The sequence below is a fragment of the Borostomias antarcticus genome (assembly GCF_949987555.1).
Source record: "Borostomias antarcticus genome assembly, chromosome: 15".
Classification (NCBI taxonomy): domain Eukaryota; kingdom Metazoa; phylum Chordata; class Actinopteri; order Stomiiformes; family Stomiidae; genus Borostomias; species Borostomias antarcticus.
Window position 1 is genome coordinate 24,345,855 of NC_140248.1, and position 9,988 is coordinate 24,355,842.

The 9,988-nt window shown below is 50.2% G+C and overlaps 1 protein-coding gene across 1 annotated transcript in view; it reads left to right on the forward strand.

Moving 5' to 3' along the window:
* The window catches only part of rasgrp2 (RAS guanyl releasing protein 2 (calcium and DAG-regulated)), a gene marked incomplete at both ends in the record, with an annotated part of 13,053 nt that extends 9,723 nt beyond the window's left edge, over positions 1–3,330 (forward strand). Inside the window, 4 exons of the mRNA XM_084450403.1 lie at positions 86–227; positions 1,033–1,069; positions 1,583–1,774; positions 3,272–3,330. Coding sequence (XP_084306529.1) covers positions 86–227; positions 1,033–1,069; positions 1,583–1,774; positions 3,272–3,330 — 430 coding nt within the window. The remainder of the gene's footprint in view (positions 1–85; positions 228–1,032; positions 1,070–1,582; positions 1,775–3,271) is intronic.
* Between the last annotated feature and the right edge of the window lie 6,658 nt (positions 3,331–9,988).

A 9,988-nucleotide genomic window follows, 5' to 3' on the forward strand; every position in this document is an offset into this window, starting at 1 on the left:
AGGCTGAATCCATGGGTCACGGCTGGGTACCTCTTCCTCCCTCGTTCCTGCTGACACCCTTCCCTCCTCTGCCTCCGCCCGTCAGGGATGGTCGAATCAGTCGAGAGGAGATGATTGACTACTTCACCAAAGCCAGCTCTTTGCTCAACAGCAAGATGGGTTTTATCCACACCTTCGTAGAGATGTCCTGCCTCAAGCCCACGCTCTGCACCCACTGCTCTGGCGTGGTGAGTCCTACCAAGCCGACACGGCAGGAAGATGAGACGCTTCATCTACACTCACCATGTTTCCATCCACTTGTCAATCGAATTATGTGAAGATCGCTAAAAATATGAATGTGAATAAACCCGGTGAACGTGCGTTTCCATCTAGAGCTTTAAATCGGATAAAGCATTTATCACAAAAGCCTTTTATCGAACAAGAATCCGACGAGATCGACGGTACAAACTTTTTGTCGATTTTCATGACTTTCAGTCGAATTTTACTGTTTCCATAAGACATTTTTAATTCGATAGAAATTAATTTGTATAAAACGTGTGGATGGAAACATGGCTAGTGTGTGTGTGCAGGGCCTCTCAACTAACACACATTTAGTTCAGCAAAGGGCAAAGACAGATAGCAAGGTACCATGTCTGTTTAGTGAATAATGTTTTGGATCTAGCCAGATCAGGGTTCTCTCTGGCCTGCCTGTGTGTTTAGTATCTCTGTGGGACGCTGGTGAGATTGCCTCACAAAAGATAATTTCCTTTCCTACCCATTTCCTGATGGCCTCCACCCAAATGCATGACTGTACTTCTATTTCCTGTTTTCAACTCGTTCCTCTCCGAGAATGATAGAAAAACTAGATTTCCATGTAGCCGAGGAGAAAGAAGTTTGATAGTGAAACCTTAATTGGATCTTGGATAATTCAGGAGGAGAATATTAAGCAGGGAGAACATGCAGTATATACATACAGTAACAGTGGTTCTGTCCAACTGTTGAGCTGCTACAGTAGACTAAGCGATGTATGAGACGTATTTTCTCTCTTTTCAGATGTGGGGATTCTATAAACAGAGATACAAGTGCAAAGGTACAGTGAGACCCAGAGTTAGTATATCATTATTTTGTACAGTTGACTAACTTTTTTTCTCTTTAGCCCACCACTTTAGAATTTTAAATGAGTGACTCAGTTATGGTGCAAACTGTCACCTTTGCTTTTGGTGTCAGATGAAGCAGACCTTTTATGTGATGTTATTAGTTGTTTCAGTAGGCCTACTGTAGGGCAGGCTGATATATTACCACTGTGGACAACCACACTGCTTTATATTGATGCACTGACCTCAGATTATACAGTGTGATAAACATGCGCTACCCTTGACATAACTAACATGGCGTTCTCTCTCCTAGCCTGTGGTAAACACCCTTGACATAACTAACATGGCGTTCTTCCTCCTAGCCTGTGATAAACACCCTTGACATAACTAACATGGCGTTCTCTCTCCTAGCCTGTGATAAACACCCTTGACATAACTAACATGGCGTTCTCTCTCCTAGCCTGTGATAAACACCCTTGACATAACTAACATGGCGTTCTTCCTCCTAGCCTGTGGTGTGAGCTGCCACAAAGACTGCCGTAGCCAGCTCGCCATCGAGTGTCGCAAACGAACAAAGAGTGTCAGTCAGGAGTGCCGTTCCTCCCGCCCATCACGCTCCTTCAGCCTTCCCGCCATGGCCCGCCGCCCGCCGCCAAGGCCCGCCGCCATGGCCCGCCGCCCGCCGCCATGGCACAAAACAGGTCGGACCGCATCACCGCACGCCGTGCTCTGCTCCTCTCATCATCATCACCGTACTGTAGGCTACTGTACTACTCAGACATGTCCCATAATACATACACTATATCTGTCCCATAATACATAACTATATCTGTCCCATAATACATAACTATATCTGTCCCATAATACATAACTATATCTGTCCCATAATACGTACACTATATTGCCAAAAGTATTTGCTCATCTGCCTTTACACGCATATGAACTTAAGTGACATCCCATTCTTAATCCATAGGGTTTAATGTGACGTCGGCCCACCCTTTGCAGCTATAACAGCTTCACCTCTTCTGGGAAGGCTTTCCACAAGGTTTAGGAGTGTTTATGGGAATTTTTGACCATTCTTCCAGAAGCGCATTTGTGAGGTCAGACACTGATCTTGGATGAGAAGGCCTGGCTCGCAGTCTCCGCTCTAATTCATCCCAAAGGTGTTCTATGGGGTTGTGGTCAGGACTCTGTGCAGGCCAGTCAAGTTCTTCCACACCAAACTCGCTCATCCATGTCTTTATGGAGCTTGCTTTCTGCACTAGTGCGCAGTCATGTTGGAACAGGAAGGGGCCATCCCCAAACTGTTCCCACAAAGTTGGGAGCTTAGAATTGTCCAGAATCACTTGGTATGCTGAAGCATTCAGAGTTCTTTTCACTGGAACTAAGGGGCCCAGCTCCTGAAAAACAACCCCACACCATAATCCCCCCTCCACCAAACTTCACACTTGGCACAATGTAGTCAGACAAGTACCGTTCTCCTGGCAACCGCCAAACCCAGACTCGTCCATCAGATTGCCAGATGGAGAAGCGTGATTCGTCACTCCAGAGAACGCGTCTCCACTGCTCTAGAGTCCAGTGGCGGCGTGCTTTACACCACTGCATCTGACGCTTTGCATTGCACTTGGTGATGTACGGCTTGGATGCAGCTGCTCGGCCATGGAAACCCATTCCATGAAGCTCTCTACGCACTGTTCTTGAGCTAATCTGAAGGCCATATGAAGTTTGGAGGTCTGTAGTGACTGACTCTGCAGAAAGTTGGCGACCTCTGCGCACTATGCGCTTCGGCATGACCCCGTTCTGTCATCTGTTGGATGGATCAACTTTTGGCAATATAGTGTATTTACTGTCACTGGCAGCTCAAGTAAGCTTGGATGTGGCGCTGCCTTATATATTTACTTCCACAGAGGCACTTTCTCCCACCGCTATTTCAAATCAGTCTGAAACCTAGTAATTAAATTCCTCAAACTCAATTTAACTGTGGCTGGCAAAGCGCCTCAGAAAATCAACTCAGCCATCGGTTCGCATGCGCCCAGGTGGCCTACGGTGGCCTAGTTACCATAGTTACCACTTCCCGTGTGTTTTTTTCCAGCCGGCGAGCCACTGAAAGTGTTTTCTTATGTCTTTTGAGTTGCACTGCTCTATAATCACATGACGGAGGCGAAGTGATGATGAAGCCCTCCCTTATCTCCCTCCAGCCATTACAGAGGAGCTGGCTAGTTCCCCGGAAGACGACGTGTTTGATGACCATCTTTGATGAGGGGAGGCGACGGGGAACACGCCGCAGAGAGAGACGAGCCGCTGAGGGGAATGATCTGCATAATGTTTCATAAGTAATCCACAGCCCGTCATCTCAGCCAAGCAAACACAAATGCGTTTTGTATTTGAATCCAGTTGATATTTTGTCTAGTGCCATAAACACTCTCTTAACTGTAGGCTACTTCAAACGGCTTTTTAGAATTTGTTTGTTCCATTTCCTGATGATAGGCTATTCCTGGTATCATAGAGCCACAGTCTGAATTTATATTATTAAGAGTCGTATTGATAAAGTGGAGAGTGCTGATAAAAAAAAATCCAGTCAGAACCCTTTTCAGGCTAGACAGAACCATTTTAAGAACCCATTACAGACTGAAAGGTTTTTTTATCTGGAACCTTTTTCCAGTTCCACTATTGTAAGGACTCTACAGCAAAATGCATTCACAGAGGGTAGCGTTCCTTACAGAGAGAGCCACTCTTAGCTGCTGAGACTTACTTCTCCACTAGAGGGTGCTGTTTATCACCCAACTCTCCCGCAGGTGTTCAGTGATTTAAAGCATCCTGCAGGGGTTCTATCTCTCTCTCTCTCTCTCTCTCTCTCTCTCTCTCTCTCTGTCTCTCTCTCTCTCTCTCTCTCTCTCTCTCTCTCTTTGTTGTTTTCCATGGACTGTATGCATCTGTACGGTGTCATAGAAATATGTCAACTCCGGTGGGAGCTGTTAGGCTATTACTGCTGAGGAGTTTGGAGCTGTTAGGCTATACTGCTGAGGAGGTGAGTGAGAATAGGCAGCAGTGTGTATTTCTTGACCCTGTACAATCCTCTTTATAGATGGTGTGAAATAACAAATTTGTCAAAATATGGGGTATTTTATCAAATCATTAAACAGAGGCTTTGTGTAAGAGGGAGGCACCATTACCTGTCTCACTGGAACTCCCAGGCTAGGCTAGGATAGGCGAGGACATTCATTCATGCAGATCAAACGTTTCAGGAAACCCCAGTAGGAAAGCCTACTCTTGGCAGTTGCAACGTTAGGTCTACGTCAAAAATAATAGGATATGCTATTGCCTTTCTCATGGGAGACTATTCATTAAGGAGCCCAGCCAACCACCGCCAGCCTACAACTGATCCTACTGCCTATTTTGTGTTTTTCTTATGAATTGTTTGTAAATATTATTTTGGATTAAAATGTTTGTGTGTGTGCATGTGTGTGTGTGTGTCTCTGTGTGCGTGCGTGTGTGTGTGTGTGTGGACGTCTTTCAATCAGTCGCCTCTTCAAATTCAGAAAACTCAAGACACATCATTCTTGCTTCCAACTCCATGTAGGCTATCAGGAGCTCGATCTGAAAATGTGGATTTGTCACCATAGTAACTCCAGTACTAGGTATTGAGGTGTGAGGTTGTGGTGCTGCTTGTCCTTCAGGGTCACCGGGGAATAAGACACACTCCTACTCAGGTGACGAGACCATGAAGGACTAGGCTACTGTTGCTCCGAGGCCACTCACGCATGCAACAACCACTCATTTTGCATAATAATAAGAAAAAAAAACCTATTTAATTCCATTAAATCCTATTATTTAAAAATGAGCGTTAATTAGGCTATATTTATCAGCAGGCGTGGCTTAACTATAGCCTAATGAGATTAAAATTGGCTACAATTATGAACTCCACAAAGGTGTGATGACTCTCCATGGCAACGCACATGTAAATGTCCTATCGCATGATCAGGATTGGTCAGGGTTGCTGACCGCGCCCTCCTCCAGATCCTCCTCCACATCCCCCCGCATCCCACCGGTGAGTCGGGGGACTGATTCTACAGCATCCGGTGCGGTGGAACGGGACCATTGTTTTATCCGTGGATTCAGGTGGGTTTGCTTCGTCTCTGAGTGGTGGAGCTCATCTGAAGCTCATCATTACGCGTGACTGAGGAAGTGCGGCATTTCACCCCAAACCCTCATTCAGGAGAACACAGGAGCTCCGCGGCCAATTTGGGATGATAAACTACGCGGTGTGTTTGTGATTTGGAGCCCCGGAGGATGAACAGGTAATGGCGTTTTGTTTTCCCGGCGCATGATCCGGAACGTGGGAATTGTGTTCCGGAACGTGGGAATTGTGTTTGAAGCGCTGCAGTAGGTTGCGCACGGATACGGAGCGTCTCATTGTCGTTGTGCCGCGTTGAGGCACCGGCGACACTACTGTCACCTTAACGAGAGGAATGTCGTTGCTGCCCAATCGTTGACTCGTTGTCTGGCGCCGAGCAATAAAGGAGCTATTGACAGTATGGATTTGAACTATTGTAGTCTATAGACTCGTTATCTGCATCGGCTGTGCTTCAGGAGAAGGGGGGTAGTCCAAATCCAACGGGAGCTGGTAAGGTCACTATAATTGCATGCGCGTCCGGGGCGGATTGGCTCTCTGTGTCTCATGATGATCAAACTTTGTTCTAGGGTTGCCATAGTTGAACGGCTCTCCACATGTCCTCATTCCCGTTGACCTACACTCCTTATATTAGGAGGCAATACCCTGCAGTCATCTGGGCTGAACCACACTAAGGAGATACCCTGGCAGCCACCAGGATACTCACACTAGCTCCTATACCCTCGGCAGGAGATAGGTTTGTTACAACAACAAACCTATTATGCACCGAATCTGCGTTAACTGAGCAGCCATGAGTAAATACAGATGGTGTTATTTGTCTGGAAAGTGTTAATTAGCTTACACTCTTGCTACAGTGCACATTTGTTCGATCACCTGTCTGTTAAACACATGAACAGAGAGAGAGAGGGAGAAAGCCCTTTGTCATTGATCCATCTCGGTTCCGAGGTTCTCTTGTGTTCTAGAGGAGCCTCTTCAGCACCACGCAGCCGGACAGCTCCCCGCTCGGAGTCTAGGCCCACCATGGATACTCCTACACGCTGTTCACTAGGTTGCGTACGCGGAAAGGCCACTAATTAAGCTCCTTATCTAGACTATCTTCACTAGTTTTCCATCATGAGCGTGTGGATATTGTAGTGCTCTGGGTTCCGTATTAGTGGACCAGCTGTTGTCCTGCGGAACATGGCTGCCTGAAGCCGGGGCTCTGTGCGCGCTGTTGACTGATGCTACAATCACATCGCATCACATGTTTCTGTCATCGAATCCCACCGATGGGCCGTGTTGTGGTATTCATGTTAAGGGCACACAGCTGTGGAGAGCCATGGGTTTATACAATAGTGTGGTTGATTTTGAGTCATATACTGTATTGCCATTAAGTTGTAGGATCATGTGTAACGGAATGCATCCTGTGAGGTTTGCTGAGGGGATGACACATTCATTCACAATCAAGTGACAGAGGTATGCGTGGTTTGTTCTGGAACTGGATTATATTCCCCCACCAAACATCTCAGTCAAAGCACACCAGTTAATCTGAGAGCGACGGGCTGTAGGGCTTGATGTGATGACGAGACACATTTTGAACACGTACGAGCATCTGTGTGTGTGTGTGAGAGAGAGAGAGAGAGAGAGAGAGAGAGAGCATGTGTGTGTGTGTATGTATATATTGTACACGTGTGTATTGTGTGTGTGTGTGTGTGTGTGAGAGAGAGAGTGAGCACGATTGTGTATGTTTGTATATGTATCTATTGTACACGTGTGTATTGTGTGTGTGTGTGTGTATATATATTGTACGTTTGTGTGTGTGTGTGTGAGAGAGAGTCTGAGTGAGTATTGTGTGTGTGTATATATATTGTACATGTGTGTGTGTGTGTGTGTGTGTGTGTGTGTGTGTGTGTGTGTGTGTGTGTGTGTGTGTGAGAGAGTCTGAGTGGGCACGTTTGTGTGTGTGTATATATTGTACATGTGTGTGTGTGTGTGTGCGTGCGTGCCTATGTGTTGGAGAGCCTCCTCAGGCGATCATGTGTGTGACGCTGTGTATCGTGCGCCTCCCTCTCCGTCATCATGCCCCCCACCAAGGTCACGTCCACCACAGGAGCTCAGTGGCCCCGGCCTGCCCCCCTCCTGGCCCTCGGCACAGCTCTGCCCCCCTCCCCATGCCCCCCTCCTCGCCCTCGGCACAGACCTGCCCCCCCCCCCTTGCCCATGTCCCCTGCCCTCGTCCCCTGCCCATGTCCCCTGCCCATGTCCCCTGCCCCCCTCCTGGCACAGCCCTGCCCTCGTCCCCTGCCCCCCTCCTGGCACAGCCCTGCCCCCCTCCTGGCACAGCCCTGCCCATGTCCCCTGCCCATGTCCCCTGCCCCCTTCCTGGCACAGCCCTGCCCTCGTCCCCTGCCCCCCTCCTGGCACAGCCCTGCCCCCCTCCTGGCACAGCCCTGCCCATGTCCCCTGCCCCCCTCCTGGCACAGCCCTGCCCTCGTCCCCTGCCCCCCTCCTGGCACAGCCCTGCCCCCCTCCTGGCACAGCCCTGCCCATGTCCCCTGCCCATGTCCCCTGCCCATGTCCCCTGCCCCCTTCCTGGCACAGCCCTGCCCTCGTCCCCTGCCCATGTCCCCTGCCAATGTCCCCTGCCCATGTCCCCTGCCCATGTCCCCTGCCCTCGTCCCCTGCCCATGTCCCCTGCCCCCGTCCCCTGCCCATGTCCCCTGCCCTCGTCCCCTGCCCTCGTCCCCTGCCCTCGTCCCCTGCCCATGTCCCCTGCCCTCGTCCCCTGCCCTCGTCCCCTGCCCTCGTCCCCTGCCCATGTCCCCTGCCTGCGCTCCCCGCTGACGCTGCCTCTAATCAGGCCTGACGTGTGACTCAGCTTCCCCGGCGCAGCAGAGCAGATCTCTTCCCTGGATGATGTAGAGAGGAGGGGGAAAAGCTCGGCGCTGAGATCCGTTCTCCCCCCACACCTCGGGGGTAATGGGGTTTATATCATGTATTTGTGCCACAATCGGCTCGGTCTCCTGAACTTTGCTTACTAAGGGGAATTCACTGTTACAGTAAGTGCCTCGGGTGTCCTCTCTGCTGGCGGAGGTGCAAAGGAACGTCCACTCGCTACGTGAGGAGAGGCGCTCAAGTAGGCATTTTCACTGGGTTTTGTAGCCAGACCCACACATGAATAAACCTGCTCGACCTTCAGTGGCTCGCCACTCTCTGGCCACCATCGCTTCCAAGTCCTGTGTGGATCCCGGCTCTGTTTTCAGAGACAACACTCAGATGAAAGGATGTGAACGCTCAGGCGGTTTATATCAGCCGAGACGCCGACGGCTGGACGGCCGAGACGCGTCTGAATGAAGGAAGCGCCACTTACGGTACCCGCGCCGTCGGACAGTTCACTTCGTCCCAATTGATATCGCAGTCAGAGAATTTACAGCTAAAAATAAGTTGCCAGTCATGCCAGGCTGTTCCCGAGGGAGGCCGGCGCTCAGAGAGACGGAGAGATGGAGGGGACGCCGCCCGACTTCCTGTTACCAGAGAGCTCCTCAGGAAGAGGCGTGGTGTTATTATCACTCACAGCTCGGCGCCTTTCTCCCCAGTCGCTGCTGCTGCCATTGCCGCTGGTTAGTGCTAAATGCATTCTGGGATATTTGGCTGTCTCAAGTCCACGCGAGTCACCTCCCGATGCATCCTCGATAAAATGGGCGGAGCAAGTACACATCCGGGGCATTTGGAGCGTACTTGGCAGTACTGTACCTTTGAATTGGAACAGTACTTTGGCTGCAACTGATGACGTTTCATAAGAACACAAGTAAAGACATGAGCGCGTGCTGAGAAAGGGCGTGTCTCTGTGAGCCGGACGCCTCTCTGGAAACCACGGCTACCGCATGCGTCATTAAGCCTGTATTGAAACGCTTGTATGAATGTATCACACCACCTCCATACTGCATGTTCCTTACAGTACATCACCCAAGTAATCAAACACACCTACTGTAGTTCATTAAACATCGATTAAGCCAGCGAGGTATTGCGGATAGAGAGGTTATATCACAGGTCATGTTTTAGGGAAGTGGAATCCATCGATCGACCCATAATGCATTCTGTGATGGGCGGATCAATATGGGACACAGGATGGTCTTAAGAGAGACGGGGCAGTCCGAGGACAGGATGGTCTTAAGAGAGACGGGGCAGTCCGAGGACAGGATGGTCTTAAGAGAGACGGGGCAGTCCGAGAACAGGATGGTCTTAAGAGAGACGGGGCAGTCCGAGGACAGGATGGTCTAAAGAGAGACGGGGCAGTCCGAGTGTGTTCTCAGAGGACAGGATGGTCTTAAGAGAGACAGGCAGTCCGAGGACAGGATGGTCTTAAGAGAGACGGGGCAGTCCGAGGACAGGATGGTCTTAAGAGAGACAGGCAGTCCGAGGACAGGATGGTCTTAAGAGAGACGGGGCAGTCCGAGGACAGGATGGTCTTAAGAGAGACGGGGCAGTCCGTGCGTGTTCTCAGAGGACAGCGCTGCCCTGTCTCGGGGTCAGTTGCGCCCTCAGAAGGGTGCGGTTACACGACGGCTGTAAGTATTTCCGCTGAGCCCTCGTCCGTGAGAGCGAGACGGGAGGTTGTCCCGGGCTGTTCTACAGAACGTGGCGCACGGCGCCCTCAGAGATGGGAAAGCAGATAGCCTGCTGTCAGCGAGGCGTGTTATGCACGCGTCCTGTCCACTGAAACTAATGGCAACCAAACAGAAAAGCACCACGCTGCCCCCCGCTGCTAGAGGGCACATCATTTTGAAGAATCTATCTAAGTGAG